This window comes from Heptranchias perlo, chromosome 17 (assembly GCF_035084215.1).
Source record: "Heptranchias perlo isolate sHepPer1 chromosome 17, sHepPer1.hap1, whole genome shotgun sequence".
Classification (NCBI taxonomy): Eukaryota; Metazoa; Chordata; class Chondrichthyes; order Hexanchiformes; family Hexanchidae; genus Heptranchias; species Heptranchias perlo.
The window spans coordinates 54,781,819-54,804,801 of NC_090341.1; the positions used below are offsets into that span (position 1 = coordinate 54,781,819).

Sequence of the window (22,983 nt, forward strand, 5' to 3'; positions counted from 1 at the left end):
AGTGATACCAAGAGAGGCACCATGGGGGATGGGGAGTGATACCAAGAGAGGCACCATGAGGGATGGGGAGTGATACCAAGAGAGGCACCCTGGGGGATGGGGAGTGATACCAAGAGAGGCACCATGGGGGATGGGGAGTGATACCAAGAGAGGCACCCTGGGGGATGGGGAGTGATACCAAGAGAGGCACCCTGGGGGATGGGGAGTGATACCAAGAGAGGCACCATGGGGGATGGGGAGTGATACCAAGAGAGGCACCATGGGGGATGGGGAGTGATACCAAGAGAGGCACCATGGGGGATGGGGAGTGATACCAAGAGAGGCAGCCTGGGGGATGGGGAGTGATACCAAGAGAGGCAGCCTGGGGGATGGGGAGTGATACCAAGAGAGGCACCATGGGGGATGGGGAGTGATACCAAGAGAGGCAGCCTGGGGGATGGGGAGGGTGGAGGACGACACTGAAGGAAACAAAATGATTTAATAAAGGAGCCAAATCACCCAGCTTATAACTGTGTGGAATAAGAGAATGCTTTAATTGTGCAAACACACTTTGTGAACAATCCGGCCAGGAATAACAGGGACAGTGGTGACAGTCACTGACTATCAGGATACAATCCATTAACACAGAAATCCTTTCACAGTGCGAGGGAATCACAGCAGAGTAACAGTGCAAGTACAGACAGAGGGGACTCGTTCTGGGGCACAACCTTTCCTGTAAAACCTCCTGAGATAGATCAGTTCCAAATGGATTTTACCTCAAAGTCAAGGATGACCTTTAACCTCCACCCCCCCCCCCCCAACACAGCTAATGATGGCTGCCTGGCGACAGAGGCCTGTTGGGTCTGTGGAGCCAGCACAGTCGGGGCTCACTTCAGCAAGTAATTTAAAAGGGGTGTAAGGATCTCTCAATCTCAATGTAATGGGAGGGGGGGGGGGTGAAGAATGGTGGGAGGAGTCCGTCAGTACCGTTAGAGTCACTCGGTGCAGCCTGGGGAAAGGGGTGGGGTCGTGAGGAAGAGATGAGTTGATTAAGGATCAGTGACGTGGAGGGCTCAGAATCGAACGCCCATTCGTCTCATCAAGGCCCCGTGGCCTGATGGAGCCGAATCCTGGGAGACAGGCAGCTCATTCTCCCGTTTCTATATTTCAATCGGCCGTCGGTTCTCCTGTAGGCCTGTGGGAGGCTGCTGGAGAACACGGAAACGGGTTTCTCCACACTCAGCACCGTAACCGTGCAGGAGTGGGAGGTTAATGTTCCGATGGCGAGTCACGAGACCCGTGTGAAAGTGTCTCTGGTGGTTGTGTGGGAGTTGAGGTGCTTCTATTGATGAGGGACATCAGCAACACAAGAGCTGTGCATCTGCAGTCAGCAACATCCAGCGAGTAAAAAGTGCCATTACAAATCACTTAGTGCAGGGGGAGCAGGCCTAGAGTCAGTAACCCTGAGTCACTTATTGTGGCCCGGGGGGGGAGCAGGCCTAGAATCAGAAGCCTGCAAATTCATCGTGTCCCTCAGCGTGGCTTGGGCGGAGGACTAGGGGCAGAGCCTGATAGTTCAGTGAGTTACCCAGTGTGGCCTGGAGGAGGCCTGGGCAGAAGCCTGTCAGTTCAGCGAGTCCCTCAGTGTGGCCTAGTGAGGGAGGCCTAAGGGCAGAAGCCTGTCAGTCGGGGAGTCCCTCAGTGTGGCCTAGTGAGGGAGGCCTAGGGGCAGAAGCCTGTCAGTTCAGGGAGTCCATCAGTGTGGCCTAATGAGGGAGGCCTAGGGGCAGAAGCCTGTCAGTTCGGGGAGTCCCTCAGTGTGGCCTAATGAGGGAGGCCCAGGAGCAGAAGCCTGTCAGTTCGGGGAGTCCCTCAGTGTGGCCTAATGAGGGAGGCCCAGGAGCAGAAGCCTGTCAGTTCAGGGAGTCCCTCAGTGCGGCCTAGTGAGGGAGGCCTAGGGGCAGAAGCCTGTCAGTTCAGGGAGTCCCTCAGTGCGGCCTAATGAGGGAGGCCCAGGAGCAGAAGCCTGTCAGTTCAGGGAGTCCCTCAGTGCGGCCTAGTGAGGGAGGCCTAGGGGCAGAAGCCTGTCAGTTCAGGGAGTCCCTCAGTGTGGCCTAATGAGGGAGGCCTAGGGGCAGAAGCCTGTCAGTTCAGGGAGTCCCTCAGTGTGGCCTAATGAGGGAGGCCTAGGGGCAGAAGCCTGTCTGTTCAGGGAGTCCCTCAGTGCGGCCTAGTGAGGGAGGCCTAGGGGCAGAAGCCTGTCAGTTCAGGGAGTCCCTCAGTGTGGCCTAATGAGGGAGGCCTAGGGGCAGAAGCCTGTCTGTTCAGGGAGTCCCTCAGTGCGGCCTAGTGAGGGAGGCCTAGGGGCAGAAGCCTGTCAGTTCAGGGAGTCCCTCAGTGCGGCCTAGTGAGGGAGGCCTAGGGGCAGAAGCCTGTCAGTTCAGGGAGTCCCTCAGTGCGGCCTAGTGAGGGAGGCCTAGGGGCAGAAGCCTGTCAGTTCAGGGAGTCCCTCAGTGCGGCCTAGTGAGGGAGGCCTAAGGGCAGAATTCTCAGTTCAGGGAGTTACCCAGTGTGCCCTGTTGCAGGAGTGGAGGGGGGGGGGGGGCTGGGTGGGAACAGTGGAGGCGTTTTGGAGGCAGGAGTCTGTCAATTCATTAAAAGTTACTCAGTGCGGCCCAGTGAGGGGAGAGACTAGAGGCAGAGTCTATCGGTTCTCTCCACTGCCCAGATAGCCACACTGTTGCTGGTACAGGACTAATACCACATGGCTTGTAACTCTCCGGCTGGTCAGTATCCAATGTCTAATCCCAGCACTAACACCGTGACAGTTGATATTTTTAGTCTGTGTCGACCTGCGAGGATTAAATAGACTGCAGTCTGGGCTGTGAATTAAGCCACTAAAGTCCCTAGCTGAACTGTCCCACACTCATCAATGGGTGAAGTCAGAGGAAGGGGAACCCAGAACTCTGACTGAATATTTCAGCTCCCACATCCTGTTACGTCCCCCAGACAGGAGCTCATTAAATTACTAGTGTCTGTAGCGCGTAGCAGCAATAACAGCTAATGTAGTAAATCCCAACAGTGTAGTGTCGCGAACCAAACCAAACCAAACTGAAACGGGCCGGGCCGAACTGGGCTGTAGCAGACGGTAAATGTGACTTTGCTTCTTCAATCAAGGCAACCCGAACATTCCTGGGAATCGAGCTCAGGTAGTCTCACGGTGGGAGAGCAGCAACAGCCACTCAGTGCTTCACCTGCAGCAAGTAGCGAAGGCAGACCTGGCTCTCCTGGTAGACAACGTATTCACTCTGGGAAAAGTTGGTGATTGCTTGCAACTGCATCTTCATGGGCTTCCCCTGGGGCACGATCACTTTCTTCCCTTCGATGGTTAGCTCCTTGTCCTGAGAGCAATCTTCAGAGAATGAGACAGAAAAAAAAAAATGAGCACTGATTTCCCCCTCCTCCCTTTCCATTTCTTGACCCCTCTCCAGTGCCACACCCCTTCACCGGCTGAGCTTTTACAGCCTTCGGTGATGGCTGGTGATCGGCCCTCTTGTCGTTCCGCCTTCTCCTCACTGAGCAGACCTGCTTGGCCATGGAGAGGGGAGTTAAACCTGTGTGTGTGTGTGAAGGATGGTCAGCACGGACCAAAGTCCCAGTACTATTAGGGGTGCAGCAGTGTGCTGAATATGTTACTGGAGCAGTAATCCAGAGTCCTGGACTATAATCCGGAGAGCGAGAGTTCAAATCCCACCATGGCAGTTTGAGAATTTGAATTCAGTTTAAAATCTGGAAATTTAAAAACTGGTATCAGTAAAGGTGACCATGGAACGTCGGATTGTCTTTGAAACCCAACTGGTTCACTAATGTCCTTTAGGGAAGGAAACCTGCCGTCCTGCCCCAGTCTGGTCTATATGTGACTCCAGTCTCACACCAATGTGGTTGATTCTTAACTATCCTCTGAGGTGTTCTAGCAAGTCACTCAGTTGTATCAAAGTGCTCCACACGCAGTGCTTCAAGAAGGGCCAGCACCACCGTCTCAGGGCAACTACAGACGGGCAAGAAATACCGGCCTTGCCACATCCTGAGAATGAATTTTTTAAAAAACATGACTGAGCATGTTGGAGCATTAGCACAGTGGGACTATCATTGCATGCACCACACAGGGGGAATGAGCGGGAACAGATTACCAGGCTCTGATTTACCAGAGAGACTGGGATAACGTTCCAAACCCAGCTCGGAAAAGAAAATGAGGTGGGGAGTAAAACCGGCGGCCAATTTGCTAGTGCCCGTTTGTCGCCCGGTGATTAAGAGGTAAAATGACCTCCAATGTGTGTTACTGGGAATCAAACAGTTTACATGATAATTTACTCAGCCCTGGTGGCTCTCTTGGTAAATGCACTGTCCAATGTTGAATTCAGGTCCCAGGTTTGATCTCTATCAACAAGGGTTGACCTTGGTATTGGGGAAGGAGGTGGAAGACAGAACATAGCCTTGGGTTCCCTATCCCAATCACTCTTCATTGGCCAATGTGGAACCGGGTGCATGTTCAGTCTTTGGGCCAGATTTGGATGAGGTCAAGCAGCCAACACTCACTGTCTATTCAAACTGGTCAACTGGGGAAGGTAACAGAGCAGCCGTACCCATGGAACCAAGGTCCAGAATGAGTCAGCACCTTCAGGAGGGGAAGGGAGAAATTTGGGGGGTGGGGAGGAAATTAAAAAGTATTGATCCTGTGTGTTTGAGGGGAAACCATTGCCCAGGGTGGGGAGTCCATACCTGGTTCAGTCTGACCACGAGCAATGACACTGTCAAAACCTTTAGGAGGGGCTTTCAGACTGGGGTCATCCGTGAAAATCGAATGTTCTTTGCCCAAAGCCACTTCAGTCAGGAACATGACACCAATCATATTGGATGTCCAACCAACTGCAAAAGAGAACAATACTGTCACAACACAATGTTAATTTACACCAAGAAGCCAATAATCTTTTGCAACTCAGTCCAGTCAGCTCTGGCTCAGTGGTAGCTGTTTGTGAGTTAAATGATCAGATCATCTGTTTTCGGTGTTGGTTGAGGGATAAATATTAGCCAGGTCACCAGGGAGAACTCCCCCTGTTCCTCTTCGAAATAGCACCATGGGATCTTCTACGATCACCAGAGAGGGGAGACGGGGCCTCGGTTTCACATCTCATCCGAAAGACGGCATCTCTGACCGTGCAGCACTCCCTCAGTACTGCACTGGAGTGTCAGCCTGGATTGTGTGCTCAAGTCTCTGGAGTGGGGCAGGGCTACCCACTGAGCCAGAGCTAGATTTCCTGAAACCACGAGCTGGGCTACGGCTATGACAAAGTCGACTTTCTCCAAGTCCTCACGCACTCAGCAAGAATCAGGATCAAATACAACAGACATTGTCCTTGTTACAGTGCTGCTATAAATTCACCGAAAGCAGGAAGTTATCAGCCAGGGTTTGTGCTCCTGTTCATTAGTGAGGGACCCCTGCTGGAAAGTAAATATGCAGACATCGAATGAGAACAGGATCGGGCTCAACCGCGATGGCCCACACAGCCAAAATGCACTGTCCAGGCTCACACATGATGAATGGACATTGGGAAAGGTGCTGGGAGGCAGCAGCTTCAGGAGAGAGGGGCAAAAAACAACCGGACCCCAGGGATGACATTTGGAAAACCCCTTCCTTTTGTGCTGATGAGTATATCCAGTGGGATTGTTTTAATTACCGTATCCTGCTGACTTGCTGTTTTCAGACGCAAAATAGATTCCCCTTCCGACACGCCCCCCCGAATGTGGCATGATCCGCAGGCCTGTTTTCAGGATGGCAGCGACAACTGCAACGTTGGTCCCGTGCCACAGGAGACGGCGATTCTCAATCTTATCATGGCTCTTAAAACGCTCGGCCTGGAAACACAACAACAGTCTGCATTAGTGTCTGCGTGACATCATCACCCAGGACCCCCGGAATCCTGCCCCCAGTGACATCATCACCCAGGACCCCCGGAATCGGGCCCCCAGTGACATCATCACCCAGGACCCCTGGAATCGGGCCCCCAGTGACATCATCACCCAGGACCCCTGGAATCGGGCCCCCAGTGACATCATCACCCAGGACCCCTGGAATCCTGCCCCCAGTGACATCATCACCCAGGACCCCCGGAATCGTGCCCCCAGTGACATCATCACCCAGGACCCCTGGAATCCTGCCCCCAGTGACATCATCACCCAGGACCCCCGGAATCCTGCCCCCAGTGACATCATCACCCAGGACCCCTGGAATCCTGCCCCCAGTGACATCATCACCCAGGACCCCTGGAATCCTGCCCCCAGTGACATCATCACCCAGGACCCCTGGAATCCTGCCCCCAGTGACATCATCACCCAGGACCCCTGGAATCCTGCCCCCAGTGACATCATCACCCAGGACCCCTGGAATCCTGCCCCCAGTGACATCATCACCCACGACCCCTGGAATCCTGCCCCCAGTGACATCATCACCCAGGACCCCTGGAATCGGGCCCCCAGTGACATCATCACCCAGGACCCCTGGAATTGGGCCCCCAGTGACATCATCACCCAGGTCCCCTGGAATCCTGCCCCCCGTGACACCAACACCCCAGGTCCCCTGACATCCTGTCCCCAGTGACACCATCACCCCAGGTCCCCTGGAATCCTGTCCCCAGTGACATCATCACCCCAGGTCCCCTGGAATCCTGTCCCCAGTGACACCATCACCCCAGGTCCCCTGACATCCTGTCCCCAGTGACATCATCACCCCAGGTCCCCCGGAATCCTGCCCCCCGTGACACCATCACCCCAGGTCCCCTGGAATCCTGTCCCCAGTGACATCATCACCCCAGGTCCCCTGACATCCTGTCCCCAGTGACACCATCACCCAGGTCCCCTGGAATCCTGTCCCCAGTGACATCATCACCCCAGGTCCCCTGACATCCTGTCCCCAGTGACACCATCACCCAGGTCCCCTGGAATCCTGTCCCCAGTGACATCATCACCCCAGGTCCCCTGACATCCTGTCCCCAGTGACACCATCACCCAGGTCCCCTGGAATCCTGTCCCCAGTGACATCATCACCCCAGGTCCCCTGACATCCTGTCCCCAGTGACATCATCACCCCAGGTCCCCCGACATCCTGTCCCCAGTGACATCATCACCCCAGGTCCCCCGGAATCCTGCCCCCCGTGACACCATCACCCCAGGTCCCCTGGAATCCTGCCCCCCGTGACACCAACACCCCAGGTCCCCTGGAATCCTGCCCCCAGTGACACCATCACCCCAGGTCCCCTGGAATCCTGCCCCCAGTGACATCATCACCCCAGGTCCCCTGGAATCCTGCCCCCCGTGACACCATCACCCCAGGTCCCCTGGAATCCTGCCCCCAGTGACACCATCACCCCAGGTCCCCTGGAATCCTGCCCCCCATGACACCAACACCCCAGGTCCCCTTGAATTCTGTCCCCAGTGACACCAACACCCCAGGTCCCCTGACATCCTGCCCCCAGTGACACCAACACCCCAGGTCCCCTGGAATCCTGCCCCCAGTGACACCAACACCCCAGGTCCCCTGGAATCCTGCCCCCAGTGACACCAACACCCCAGGTCCCCTGGAATCCTGCCCCCAGTGACACCAACACCCCAGGTCCCCTGACATCCTGCCCCCAGTGACACCATCACCCCAGGTCCCCTGGAATCCTGCCCCCAGTGACACCATCACCCCAGGTCCCCTGACATCCTGCCCCCAGTGACACCATCACCCCAGGTCCCCTGGAATCCTGCCCCCAGTGACATCATCACCCCAGGTCCCCTGGAATCCTGCCCCCAGTGACACCAACACCCCAGGTCCCCTGACATCCTGCCCCCAGTGACACCATCACCCCAGGTCCCCTGGAATCCTGCCCCCAGTGACACCAACACCCCAGGTCCCCTGACATCCTGCCCCCAGTGACACCATCACCCCAGGTCCCCTTGAATCCTGCCCCCAGTGACACCATCACCCCAGGTCCCCTGGAATCCTGCCCCCAGTGACACCAACACCCCAGGTCCCCTGACATCCTGCCCCCAGTGACACCAACACCCCAGGTCCCCTGGAATCCTGCCCCCAGTGACACCAACACCCCAGGTCCCCTGGAATCCTGTCCCCAGTGACATCATCACCCCAGGTCCCCTGACATCCTGTCCCCAGTGACATCATCACCCCAGGTCCCCTGACATCCTGCCCCCAGTGACATCATCACCCCAGGTCCCCTGACATCCTGCCCCCAGTGACACCAACACCCCAGGTCCCCTTGAATTCTGTCCCCAGTGACACCAACACCCCAGGTCCCCTGGAATCCTGCCCCCCGTGACACCAACACCCCAGGTCCCCTGGAATCCTGCCCCCCGTGACACCAACACCCCAGGTCCCCTGGAATCCTGCCCCCAGTGACACCAACACCCCAGGTCCCCTGGAATCCTGCCCCCAGTGACATCATCACCCCAGGTCCCCTGGAATCCTGCCCCCAGTGACACCATCACCCCAGGTCCCCTGGAATCCTGCCCCCAGTGACACCATCACCCCAGGTCCCCTGGAATCCTGCCCCCAGTGACACCAACACCCCAGGTCCCCTGACATCCTGCCCCCAGTGACACCAACACCCCAGGTCCCCTGGAATCCTGCCCCCAGTGACACCATCACCCCAGGTCCCCTGACATCCTGTCCCCAGTGACACCATCACCCCAGGTCCCCTGGAATCCTGCCCCCAGTGACACCAACACCCCAGGTCCCCTGGAATCCTGCCCCCAGTGACACCATCACCCCAGGTCCCCTGGAATCCTGCCCCCAGTGACACCATCACCCCAGGTCCCCTGGAATCCTGCCCCCAGTGACACCAACACCCGAGGCATCCTGCCCTCCACGTACTTATAATTAGCGTTCTCCTTCACTTCCTGTGTGACGGCACCCACCATTAAACTGGGTGACCACACTAATACCACGTCTGCGCTAAACCTGCGATGGGACCTGGCCCCCGCCTGCAAGCTCACCTCTCCGTCTCTGCTCGACTTCCAGACATTGAGGATTTTCATCTGTCTCGGGCCAGTCACTTCCACATATTTCTTAATCATCTGAGAGGAAACAAAAAGCAGGTTGGGTCCGACAAGTAAAGAGGGGGGTGATTCGAGTTACTATCAACGGCAGGCAGCAATGAGCAGCAAGCAATGAAAGCAACCCCGCGCCCCCCACCCGCGCCCCCCACCCGCGATCCCCACCCACATTCCCAACCCCTAACCCCCAACCTTCACAATCTACAGAACTTACACAAGGTGGCTGCAGAGGCCCAGTGTGGTGTAGGTTGGTGGCTGGAGTAAATTATACAAATGGATAAACTGCTGAAAAGCTAAAAAATAGTCCGCTTGAACTCAGATATTGACTTCACTGAAACTACTGCCCCACACACCCGTCGGAGGATAATTTACTGAAGGTGAGATGAGATTTGGGGGGTAATTTACTGGAGTTGAGATGAGATTTGGGGGGTAATTTGCTGGAGTTGAGATGAGATTTGGGGGGTAATTTGCTGGAGTTGAGATGAGATTTGGGGGGTAATTTACTGAAGGTGAGGTGGGGTTTGAGGGTCATTTGCTGGAGTTGAGATGAGATTTGGGGGTAATTTACTGGAGTTGAGATGAGATTTGGGGGGTAATTTGCTGGAGTTGAGATGAGATGTGGGGGGTAATTTACTGAAGGTGAGGTGGGGTTTGAGGGTCATTTGCTGGAGTTGAGATGAGATTTGGGGGTAATTTACTGGAGTTGAGATGAGATTTGGGGGTAATTTACTGGAGTTGAGATGAGATTTGGGGGTAATTTGCTGGAGTTGAGATGAGATTTGGGGGGTAATTTACTGGAGTTGAGATGAGATTTGGGGGTAATTTGCTGGAGTTGAGATGAGATTTGGGGGGTAATTTACTGGAGTTGAGATGAGATTTGGGGGTAATTTGCTGGAGTTGAGATGAGATTTGGGGGGTAATTTACTGGAGTTGAGATGAGATTTGGGGGTAATTTGCTGGAGTTGAGATGAGATTTGGGGGGTAATTTGCTGGAGTTGAGATGAGATTTGGGGGGAATTTACTGGAGACGTGTTACAGTCCTAGTTTCACCTTGAATTCTTCAGAAGCGGGCGGTAGCAGCGAGAGTTCGCACTTTAGCAGATTATAGTCTTCATCCAGATGGTGAGGAACCTCCTCAATATCTTCTGGCTTAATCTTCTTCTCGGCTTGAAGACTCTGGGCGAGTTCAATATCGGCGAGAACCTGGGCATTTAGATAGAGGGTTGCAATTTTAACCCTTTGAGTGCTGGTGATTCTTTGGAAACTACATTATCTGTTTTCTTCACCTTTCCCTCCCCATCGCTTCTCCTGAAGGCACTAACGCCTGATGGGCCAGTGCCTGTGGAATGGAAGCCCAAGTAGCCAGTCAACATGTGCGAGTCTAGGGAGCGAGTCCCAGCAACCAATTTGATGATGGAGGACATCAGAGTCGAGGCCGATCCTGTTCTCACTCGACATGCACGCCCATAAACAGGGTTGGGGAGGGGGTCACTGGACAGAGATCAGGAGGAGGAACCGTGGCTGATTTTAGCACTCCCTACCTCAGAGGGAACAAGGCCAATTGGTTCTCTTCTGCCGCCACTTCAGCTAAGATCAGCTGACTCTACAAGGACCAGGGACGCAACCTGGGACCGTCCTGGTCTTTATGGCTCAGTGCCGCACCGGGCAGGTCATTTACTGATCAAACCAGTGAGAGGGCTTATCGCTTCTGTCCTGTGAATTCCAGATTGCTGGCAGACTCTATGTCCAATACACTCACACAGTGCCCCCTCGCCCTCGCTCACGCGGCGCCCCCTCGCCCTCGCTCACGCGGCGCCCCCTCGCCCTCGCTCACGCGGCGCCCCCTCGCCCTCGCTCACGCGGCGCCCCCTCGCCCTCGCTCACGCGGCGCCCCCTCGCTCACGCGGCGCCCCCTCGCTCACGCGGCGCCCCCTCGCCCTCGCTCACGCGGCGCCCCCTCGCCCTCGCTCACGCGGCGCCCCCTCGCCCTCGCGGCGCCCCCTCGCCCTCGCGGCGCCCCCTCGCCCTCGCGGCGCCCCCTCGCCCTCGCTCACGCGGCGCCCCCTCGCTCACGCGGCGCCCCCTCGCTCACGCGGCGCCCCCTCGCTCACGCGGCGCCCCCTCGCCCTCGCTCACGCGGCGCCCCCTCGCCCTCGCTCACGCGGCGCCCCCTCGCCCTCGCTCACGCGGCGCCCCCTCGCTCACGCGGCGCCCCCTCGCCCTCGCTCACGCGGCGCCCCCTCGCCCTCGCTCACGCGGCGCCCCCTCGCCCTCGCTCACGCGGCGCCCCCTCGCCCTCGCTCACGCGGCGCCCCCTCGCCCTCGCTCACCCGGCGCCCCCTCGCCCTCGCTCACGCGGCGCCCCCTCGCCCTCGCTCACGCGGCGCCCCCTCGCCCTCGCTCACGCGGCGCCCCCTCGCCCTCGCTCACGCGGCGCCCCCTCGCCCTCGCTCACGCGGCGCCCCCTCGCCCTCGCTCACGCGGCGCCCCCTCGCCCTCGCTCACGCGGCGCCCCCTCGCCCTCGCTCACGCGGCGCCCCCTCGCCCTCGCTCACGCGGCGCCCCCTCGCCCTCGCTCACGCGGCGCCCCCTCGCCCTCGCTCACGCGGCGCCCCCTCGCCCTCGCTCACGCGGCGCCCCCCTCGCCCTCGCTCACGCGGCGCCCCCCTCGCCCTCGCTCACGCGGCGCCCCCTCGCCCTCGCTCACGCGGCGCCCCCTCGCCCTCGCTCACGCGGCGCCCCCTCGCCCTCGCTCACGCGGCACACTAGCAACACAAATATCTGGTGTATCACCTGGTTTGGTGATGTCTTGGATCAGTATTATAGTCAACCATCAAACAACACATGTCCTGATTATAACAGAACAACAAATACAAAATAAAGTGATGTCACAACGAACATGATGTCACAACGAACATGATGTCACAACGAACATGATGTCACAAAGAACATGATGTCATCAGAATTGGTTCTACCTTAATTGTCATCATGGCTGTTTGAAGAGTTTGTCGCTGGGTGAATTTACATACTGTAATGGCGGCGGGGCCCAGGGAAGCAGCCGGGAGGCGGGGCCCAGGGAAGCAGCCGGGAGGCGGGGCCCAGGGAAGCAGCCGGGAGGCGGGGCCCAGGGAAGCAGCCGGGAGGCGGGGCCCAGGGAAGCAGCCGGGAGGCGGGGCCCAGGGAAGCAGCCGGGAGGCGGGGCCCAGGGAAGCAGCCGGGAGGCGGGGCCCAGGGAAGCAGCCGGGAGGCGGGGCCCAGGGAAGCAGCCGGGAGGCGGGGCCCAGGGAAGCAGCCGGGAGGCGGGGCCCAGGGAAGCAGCCGGGAGGCGGGGCCGAGATCAATCGATGGTCGTACCAAAAACACGGCACAGTTTGGTCTACTTTCAATGACAATTACCAGCAGCATGTCTTTTTTGGCTTGGACCACGTCTGAAGTATCGATCACCGGGGGTCGATTGCGCCCAAAGTTGTGAGGAATGATGGTGTAGAACTTTGAGGACAGCTCTTCCAGCTGCTTTCTGTTGCGGGAATGCTTGAAGGCCTCCTCGATCTCATCCAATGCCTCAAAACCCTTGGCAATTTGCTGTTTGCTCAGCTTTCCAAGAGGCATCTTTTTCACATCTGATAGAACCAACAGCAAACAGAACGATCATTAGAGTTGGACAGTAGCCTTGCTCCTCCTCCCCTGAAGGGATCCATTACCCTACCCAGTAACTCTCCAAGAGATGTGAACCCACAGTAAGGGGCTTGGAGAGCATTCCTACTCTCACCAAACACCCAAACGCACGCACTTGCAAAAGGAGATCAACGATTACCAATTGGGACAGTAAGTAAGGTTGGTGAGCTGCCAACGCAATTAGCCACAGGGGAATATAATGTTGTGGTGATAACAGAGACCTGGCTCAAAAAAGGGCAGGATTGGGTACTAAATATTCCTGGACACAAAGTGCTCAGGAAAGATAGGGAAGGAAAGAAAGGAAGGGGGGGTGGCAGTATTGATTAAGGAGAATATTGCAGTACTGGAGAGAGAGGATGTCCTGGAGGGGTCAACAGGGTTAGAGTTAAGAAACAATAGATGTGCCATTACTCTACTGGATGTATTCTATAGGCTACCAACAAGTGGGAAGGAGATAGCGGAACAATTTTTCAGGGAAATTACAGAGAGATGCAAGAACTATAGAGTAGTGGTAATGGGGGACTTCAACTATCCCAATATAGGCTGTGATACTAATAGTGTAAAGGGCAAAGAGGGGGAGGAATTTCTTACGTGTGTTCGGGAGAACTTTCTTGATCAGTTTGTTTCCAGCCCAATGAGGAAGGAGGCATTGCTGGATCTAGTTCTGGGGAATGAGGTGGGCCAAGTGGAGCAAGTGTCAGTGGGGGATCATTTAGGGAACAGTGACCATAGTATCATAAGGTTTAGATTAGTTATGGAAAAAGACAAGGAGCAATCTAGAGTAAAAATACTTAATTGGAGGAGGGCCAATTTCAGTGGGTTGAGAACGGATCTAGCCCGGGTAAATTGGAATCAAAGATTGGCAGGCAAAACCGTAATCGAACAATGGGTGGCCTTTAAAGAGGAGATGGTTCAGGTACAGTCCAGGTACATTCCCACGAGGGGGAAATGTAGGGCAACCAAAGGCAGAGCTCCCTGGGTGACGAAAGATAGTAAGATGAGGCAGAAAAAGGGGGCGTATGACAGATGTCAAGTTGATAATACAAGTGAGAACCAGGCTGAATATAGAAAGTACAGAGGAGAAGTGAAAAAGAAAATAAGAGGGGAAAAGAGAGAGTATGGGAATAGACTGGCGGTCAACATAAAAGGGAATCCAAAAGTCTTCTATAGGCATATAAATAGTAAACAGGTAGTAAGAGGAGGGGTGGGGCCAATTAGGGACCAAAAAGGAGATCTACACATGGAGGCGGAGGCAGAGGGCATGACTGAGGTACTAAATGAGTACTCTGAACTGTCTTTACCAAGGAAGAAGATGCTGCCAAAGTCACAGTAAAAGAGGAGGTAGTTGAGATACAGGATGGGCTAAAACTTGATAAAGAGGAGGTACTAAAAAGGCTGACTGTACTTAAAGTAGATAAGTCACCTGGTCCAGATGGGATGCATCCTAGGTTGCTGAGGGAAGTAAGGGTGGAAATTGCAGAGGTGCTGGCCATAATCTTCCAATCCTCCTTAGATATGGGGGTGGTGCCAGAGGACTGGAGAATTGTAAATGTTACACCCTTGATCAAAAAAGGGTGTAAGGATAAACCCAGCAACTACAGGCCAGTCAGTTTAACCTCAGTGGTGGGGAAGCTTTTAGAAACGATAATCCAGGACAGAATTAACAGTCACTTGGACAAGTGTGGATTAATAAAGGAAAACCAGCATGGATTTGTTAAAGTCAAATCGTGTTTAACTAACTTGAGTAAGTTTTTTGATGAGGTAACAGAGAGGGTCGATGAGGGCAATGCGGTTGATGTGGTGTATATGGACTTTCAAAAGGCATTTGATAAAGTGCCGCATAATAGGCTTGTCATCAAAATTGAAGCCTATGGAATAAAGGGGACAGTGGCAGCATGGATACAGAATTGACTAAGTAACAGGAAACAGAGAGTAGTGGTGAACGGTTGTTTTTCGGACTGGAGGGAGGTGTACGGTGGTGTTCCCCGGGGTCGGTACTAGGACCGCTGCTTTTTCTGATATATATTAATGACTTGGACTTGGGTGTACAGAGCACAATTTCAAAATTTGCAGATCACACAAAACTTGGAAGTGTAGTAAACAGTGAGGAGGATAGTGATAGACTTCAAGAGGATATAGACAGGCTGGTGGAATGGGCGGACACGTGAAATTTAACGCAGAGAAGTACGAAGTGATGCATTTTGGCAGGAAGAACGAGGAGAGGCAATATAAACTAAAGGATACAATTCTAAAGCGGTACAGGAACAGAGAGATCGGGGGGTATATGTGCACAAATCGTTGAAGGTGGCAGGGCAGGTTGAGAAATCGGTTAAAAAAGCATATGAGATTCTGGGCTTTATAAATAGAGGCATGGGGGTGATTTTAGGGGGCAAATGCAGGTGCATTGAGGGCAGGGGGGGCTCCGAAAATCGCGCAAATCCCGTTCGGGTTTGGAAGTCGGCTCCAACCACCGACTTGAGTTTCCCAGGGACCCACCTGTGTGCGCACGGGCGACCCGAAAACGGAGGTCTCGCTGGCAGGATGGCAGTTAAAGAGTCAAATGGACCTCATTGAGGTCCTGAAGGCACTTTACCTGAGACAGAGTAAGTGATTAGAAAGATTTTTTAAACTTACCTGGGCGGCTTGCCCACCGCCTCTGAAGGGCCGGATCAGGGAGAATGAAACGAAATAAATTAAATAAAAAAACATGCAACAATGTGAAAACACTAAATGAACCTACCTTTGAAACCTGTTCCGATGTCCGATGTCTCCCGCTCCGGTGTCACCCCAATCTCACCCTCCCGATCTCCCCCCTCTCTCCCCACCCCAATCTCCCCCCACCCCCGATCTTCCCCTCCCCCCCTCCCCGATCTTTCCCTCCCCCTCCCCGATCTTCCCCTCCCCGATCTTCCCCTCCCCCCCTCCCCGATCTTCCCCTCCCCCTCCCCGATCTTCCCCTCCCCCCCTCCCCGATCTTCCCCTCCCCGATCTTCCCCTCCCCCCCTCCCCGATCTTCCCCTCCCCCCCTCCCCGATCTTCCCCTCCCCCCCTCCCCGATCTTCCCCTCCCCCCCTCCCCGATCTTCCCCTCTCTCTCCCCCCCCCCCCCCCCGATCTTACAGTCCAGTGCCGGATCTTCCATTCTCCCCCTACCCCCCCCCCCATCTTCCGTTCCAGCACTGGAGAACGTCTGGCTCTCTCTCTTCCCCCACCCCCCCTCACGTTGCAGCTCCTGATGGCTGCCGACTAGCTGCCGGGTGTGAAACCCAGAGAGGACGTTAACCACCATCAATCAACGTGCGATCATGTCGGCAATGCTAAGTTTGGTTCATGCAGGTTTGCCACGTGCCCAATTGTCCCCTCCCCCCGCTGCCATCCTGCCTCCCCGCTAATATTGGGGCCATAGAGTACAAAAGCAAAGAGGTTATGTTGAACCTTTATAAAACACTGGTTCGGCCACAACTGGAGTACTGTGTCCAATTCTGGGCACCACACTTTAGGAAGAATGTGAATGCCTTAGAAAGGCTGCAGAAAATATTTACTAGAATGGTTCCAGGGATGAGGGACTTCAGTTACGTGGATAGACTGGAGAAGCTGGGGTTGTTCTCCTTCGAGCAGAGAAGGTTGAGAGGAGATTTGACAGAAGTGTTCAAAATCATGAAGGGTTTAGATAAAGTAAATAAAGAGAAACTGTTCCCATTGGCAGAAGGGTCAAGGACCAGAGGACACAGATTTAAGGTGATTGGCAAAAGAATCAAAGGCGACATGAGAAAAAACTTCTTTACGCAGTGGGTAGTTGCAATCTGGAATGCACTGCCTGATAGGGTGGTGGAAGCAGATTCAATCATGGCTTTCAAAAAGGAATTGGATAAATACTTGAAGGGAAAAAATTTGCAGGGCAATGGGGAAAGAGCAGGGGAATGGGACTAAATGGATTGCTCTTACAAAGAGTCGGCACAGGCTCGATGGGCCAAATGGCCTCCTTCTGTGTTGTAACCATTCTACGATACTATGAACCCTGGCTGAAATGTCCTCTCCCTAATCCAGAGGTGCTGTGCCCTATTTCACCTCAGCCGAGATCACTTAACTCCGCATTGAACAAGGGTGCAACCTGGGACTTTCGAGGCCTGCACAACTCCATTTTTTACTCACTGGTGCCAATCAGCAAAGATGTTGTTCAGAGCTTTTGGAAGAAGTCATTGGGTGGGATAAATGTTTGTGCTCATCAAAGGTTAAGAGGAGATCTGATAGAAGAGTCCAACATTTCTGAGGGTTTGTGATAAAGGAGACCGGGAAAAACGATTTCACTGGCCAGTAAGTCGGTAACTGGAGGGCACAAAGTTAAGATCATCACCAAAAGAACAAAGGGAGAGGTTAGGATAGAGTTTTACTCAGAGCGTTGTTAGGACATGGAATGTCCCACCAGAAACAGTGGTGGGAGCATTATCCACAACAGCTTTAATTGGCATGGGGAAAAAGTGGGGGAATATTACTAAGTAGCTGGCTCTTTTGGAGATATTTAAGATAATTGGCAAAAGAGCCAGATTAGGAGAATTTTCCTTACATAGCAAATTGTTCTGATCAGGAATGCGCTGCCTGAACGGGTGGTGGAAGCAGATTCAATAGTAACTTTCAAAAGGAAATTGGATAAATACTTGAAATGCTTTGGGACTGAGGGTGTGAAAGACACTTTATAAAGTTAATTTCCCTGCTCTTTCCCCATGTCCTTTAAATACCTTTTGTCTTTAAACTATGTGGGATGCAGATCACCCTCCCTCGATATTTCTAATCCTGAGTTAATGTCCAAGAAATGAACTCATTTAGTCCTGTGAAATAGAAAGAAAGGACGATGCAATTGAATGCTTCCAGTTTGTGAGGAATGCTAATATTGGGAAGTGGAACATCACTGCAGTCAGCATTCCCCCAGTCAGATGTAGCACAGTCAGAGACAGAGCGAAGCTCCCACAAACTCAGAGGAACTCCCACTACTGCATCAGCACAACACATTCCATTTCCCACAGCAGATGTATTGTGGCCTCTCCGAGTGGGGTCACCAAATTAGTACCAAAAGGTGTTGAATTCAGGACAGGTTTGTGTGTGGGCCCAAAGTCATTTGACTTCGCACCTTACAGCTTCCAGACTGAGGAGACTTTCACCCTGAACAAGCAGAGGCTTAAATGAACTCAGGTCCCAGAGGTGAGAGGTCAATGTCCAACCCACTATATCACTCAACCATTCAGTATATTATCTTTCAATTTACTGGAATCTCAGAGGGGGTAAACTACTGTATAAAGCTTCACAAAGCTATTGAGTTAAAGCAAAGAGTAGGGGGGTTTATGAAGTACAAGCATGAGTGGAGAGCCACATCTTCTGGGCACCTCTCTCAAGAACTTCAGGATCAGGGAATAAGCTCAATGGTCCAGGTCTCTGGCTGCACCCTAATTTGAAGTTCAATGTTCTGGTCTATCAGGCTGTTGGTATTGTCTTATGAACAGGACTAACTCGCTTCCTAGTTAGAATGTGAAACTAGGCTGAAGGACTTACCGAGGTTCATGGTTTGCATCTGCTCCTTGAACATATCGTGGCTGAAGAGGAGAGTGATGAGATCCTGGGTTGGTTTGTCTAAAGTGCAAGGTCGGACTTTCTTATTCACCACAGAGCCTCCGTCCACAGTATCAATCTGCAATCAGACATGCCATGGTATGAGGATTCTACCATCCATCACGCTCTCCGAGCAGACAATACCCACCACTCCCCCCATCCAGTCCTGCTTTTAGAACCTTCCCACCACACCTGTACCTCCAACTAACAGGACCATCCTCGCTGTGCCTCCATCTTGTGCTGTCATAGGTCATTCTCTTTCATCTCTAACCTTCAACTCGCTCTCCATCACAGCCATTTTATAATATTAAATGGTCCCTTCTCCTCTCAACATCCCTCTGCTACCCTTAAACTCCAAATACACCGGCTTTCCTGCATCCACACGGTGTTGAAATCAAGATTCCCCATGCCGCCTCCTACTCCAACCTCTTCTTTCCATGGACCTTAAACATTCTCCCGTCCCTCGCGCAATCTGCTAGTTTTTTGAAACCCAGAACCTCTGGATTTACCTCATCCCTTTCCAGCCTTGGTCTTTGTCTGCACTACGGGCCTTCAACCATTCGTCTCTAATTGAAAATAAACAGGCTTTGGTCTTCACGGCCTGGCCGATAGTCAATGGAATGACAATTAGGCGGGCTCTGTCACGGGCGGGCGATCCGCTCAGCCAGTTTGCCGGAAATCTACCCTAACCTTTCTAACATCCTCCTCCCTGACATAGCTCTCACCGTGAGGCCTGAGCAATGACCAGCTGAAAGACACCACTAAATTCCAGGCAATGAAACCAACCACTACCAATTCTGGAAGGCATGAGGCTTGCACATCAAAGACAGGTCAAAATTGGACACCAACACAGGTTTGACCGACCTTTATAACCGTCCCTTCCTCATCGCCGTGCTGAACTTCAATCATTGTGTATTTTCCAGGATGTGCAACGAAGGAATCTCTCTTCGCCCAGTCATTCTTGGTCTTGTCTTTGAACTTTTTTTCAAAATCCTTCATAGCATCATTTAGGGGAACTGGAGCACTCAGCTTACTTTGGCCAAGTTCTCCCTAACCAGCCGAGACAGCAAGAGAGGGAGGGAGGAAGCGAGAAGGAAGGAAGGAGGGAGGGATGGAGCGAGAGAGAAAAGGAAGGAGGGAGGGAGGGAGAGAGAAGGAAGGAGGGAGGGAGGGAGAGAAAACGAGAGACTGTGAGTGTACACCCAGTTACTCTAAGCTTTCAGAAAGCCTGCCTTGAGCTTTCAGAACAGTCTTTACCTGTTGTGTGTTTCCAGCATTTCCTATTTTTATTTCAGATTTCCAGTATGTGCAGGTTTTCCTTCTTTACGTTACTGCTTAAAGTTCAAATACTTCCCAAAATGGTTCGATGGGAATCATGGGAAGGAGCTCCCTTTGCAGAGGCCTGCTCTGGGATATAGGAGATCTGGGGAAATGGGTCAGGAATTCTGGAAACCAAGGCAGTGTGGAGAGCCTGTTGTCCACAGTGGGCTGGAGGATAAAGAATGTGTATGACCAACAGAGGAAGGAATAACGCGACAGTAACAGACTTCTTTTCGATCCGTGGACTATAACTACCACTCCGAAAGAATGTTTGTAGTTTTTTGATGCTGATGAAGATAAAAAAAAGACTTGTATTTACACAGCTACTTTCATGACCTCAGGACATTCCAAAGCGTTTTATAGCTAATGAAGTACTTTTGAAGTGAAGTCACTGTTGTAATGTAGGAAACATGGCAGACAATTTGCGCACAGCAAGATCCCACAAACAGCAATGAGATAAATGACCAGATTATCTGTTTTTTTAGCGATGTTGGTTGACGGATAATTATTGGGCAGGACACCGGGGAGAACTCCCTTGCTCCTCTTCAAAATAGTGCCATGGGGTCTTTTACATCCACCTGGTAGGGCAGACAGGGCCTCGGTTTAAAGTCTCATCTGAAAAGACTGCACTTCTGACAGTGCAGCACTCCCTCAGTACTGCACTGGAGTGTCAGCCTAGATTTTGTGCTCAAGTCTCTGGAGTGGGACTTGAACCCATCCTCCTGACTCACAGGCAAGAGTGATACCAACTGAACCACAGCTGACATAGGACAGGGGTGTTGGGAATGGAGCGTGTTTGCACTTTATGTTCTCAGAGTCAGCATCAAGTCCCCGCAGCTCAGTGAACGCTCTCAGCCCCCGACAGAGTGTTCAACGTGATTGGGCCACTTGGGTTATCAAACCCATTCCTTTCCTAAACCATTGGTTTTCAATCTCAGGCCCCTGGACTCTAGGGATTCACAAGGGGATCCCAGGGGCCCTCGATCACAGATTTCTGAATTTCTCAGTATTTGTTCAATTCCCAATATGTTGGAATGAGCCTTTGGCTCAGTGATATCGTTCCTGCCTCCGAGTCAGTAGATGCAGAGTTCGAAACTCATTCCAGACCGTCCCGGCAAGCGGGGACCGGAGCTTCGGGTGACCTCGGTGAGAGAGAGGACCGCGGCTCCGGGCGGCCCCCGCCGGCGGGGAACGGGGCTCCGGGCGGCCCCCGCCGGCGGGGAACGGGGCTGCGGGCGGCCCCCGCCGGCGGGGAACGGGGCTGCGGGCGGCCCCCGCCGGCGGGGAACGGGGCTGCGGGCGGCCCCCGCCGGCGGGGAACGGGGCTGCGGGCGGCCCCCGCCGGCGGGGAACGGGGCTGCGGGCGGCCCCCGCCGGCGGGGAACGGGGCTGCGGGCGGCCCCCGCCGGCGGGGAACGGGGCTGCGGGCGGCCCCCGCCGGCGGGGAACGGGGCTGCGGGCGGCCCCCGCCGGCGGGGAACGGGGCTCCATCTCTGAATTCTGGGTTGACATCCAGCGAAATATTCACGTCCGACGGGTATGGGTGACACCCCTCCAACATCGTATGGATGGTGGAAACCCATAAAACCCTCCCGCCATATAGGTCTAACTCCCCTATCGGCCGGTATAAAGATGGTTATGGCCATGGAAGGAGTGTTGACATGGTGGCCGGTCAGACTGTTAATCAGCCTACGAAATTTCCCACTACTTCACACTGTTCTCCAAGGGAAGAGTGTGAAGATACAAAAACAACGACAGCCAATGTGTTATTTCTGTATACTCAAAAAAAATATTTTCCGATAAAAATAAACTTTAAATACTGTTTCCAAAGAAGCATGGTACATTTTGTTAATGAGGGTGGATGGAAAGCATTAGACTCATGGGGCTCGATTGTAACCCCCCACACAGGCAGGCGAGGGTTGGAGGGGGTTAAAATATCAGGATCGGGCAACTGACCCCATTCCACCCATTTAAAAATTAACATACAGGAATCTGGCCATTGACGAGGCTTCAGCAAAAGGCCGGCGAGTCTCTCCTCCCAGTGTAGATGGAAAGTGTCAGACATTAGCCCCCTACTCAATGTCCCAGCATCCATCAGCTAGCTCAGGAGGGGAGGGGAGAAAGGTTGGAAGTCGGGGGTGAGAGGTGAAAGGTTATAGTTGCCTCTAATACTTACCACCCGGCCCCAGCGATTCCAGCAATAGTAGGAGCCACCCGCTTCGATCAGCTGGATGATGTAGAATTTATTGTTGTTGTTCCCGATGTTGGTTTGGTTTAACATGCAGTCATAGTCCTCATAAATCTGCAACGAAAGTCAGCCGTCATGGACCTGTCTAACGGGAATTCTGACAGCCCCGTGGAAGCACGCGGCCCCCTCCACCCCATCCTGTTCCCGGGGTATGGGGGGAGGGGCACAGTTTGCTCACCCTCCCCACTCCTGCATGATTGTGTCGGGCCTATGCCCAGTGTGCCATCTTCTGACACGGAGCAGTAACAGCAGATCTCTCCACATTGATAAACTTGCAGAATGGGCATGGAATTGGAAAATAAATTTCAATATAGATAAGTGTGAGGTGGTACATTTTGGTAGGAAGAATAAGGAGGCCACATCCTGTTAGGAAAGTAAGAGTAGTGCAGCAAAGGGATCTCAGGGTACAGATACACAAATCGTAGCGACGCAGGTTAATAAGGCCATAAAAAAGGCAAACCAAGCACTGGGGGTCATTTCTAGAGGGATAGAATTGAAAAGCAGGGAAGTTATGTTAAACTTGTATAGAATCTTGGTTAGACACACACTTGGAGTACTGTGAACAGCTCTGGTCTCCATATTATAAAAAGGATATAGAGGCACTGGAGAAGGTGCAAAAAGATTTACTAGGATGATACCAGAACTGAGAGGTTATACCTATCAGGAAAGACTGAACAGGCCGGGGCTCTTTTCTCTAGAAAAGAGAAGGCTGAGGGGTGACCTGATAGAGGTCTTTCAAATTATGAAGGGGTTTGATAGGGTAAATGTAGAGAAGATGTTTCAACTTGTCGGTGAGTCCAAAACTAGGGGCCATAAACATAACATAGCTACTAATAAATCCAATCGGGAATTCAGGAGAAACTTCTTTCCCAAAGATTGGTTAGAATGTGGAAGTTGCTACCATATGGAGCCGTTGAGGTGAATAGCACAGTGCATTTAAGGGGAAGCAAGATAAACACACGAGGGAGAAAGGAATAGTTGATAGGATTAGATGAAGTAGGGAGGGAGGAGGATCGTGTGGAGCGTAAACACCGGCATAGACCAGTTGGGCTG

General features: G+C 53.4%; 1 protein-coding gene across 1 annotated transcript in view; it reads right to left on the bottom strand.

Annotated features, from left to right (window-relative positions):
* Positions 1-503: 503 nt before the first annotated feature.
* parp3 (poly (ADP-ribose) polymerase family, member 3) overlaps positions 504-22,983 on the bottom strand; it is a 39,628-nt gene continuing 17,148 nt past the window's right edge. The window contains 9 exon segments of the mRNA XM_067998291.1: positions 504-3,391; positions 4,759-4,905; positions 5,715-5,892; positions 9,028-9,108; positions 10,138-10,290; positions 12,484-12,707; positions 18,306-18,441; positions 19,227-19,412; positions 21,859-21,984. Of these exon segments, the coding sequence (XP_067854392.1) occupies positions 3,222-3,391; positions 4,759-4,905; positions 5,715-5,892; positions 9,028-9,108; positions 10,138-10,290; positions 12,484-12,707; positions 18,306-18,441; positions 19,227-19,412; positions 21,859-21,984 (1,401 nt within the window). The 3' untranslated portion in view covers positions 504-3,221.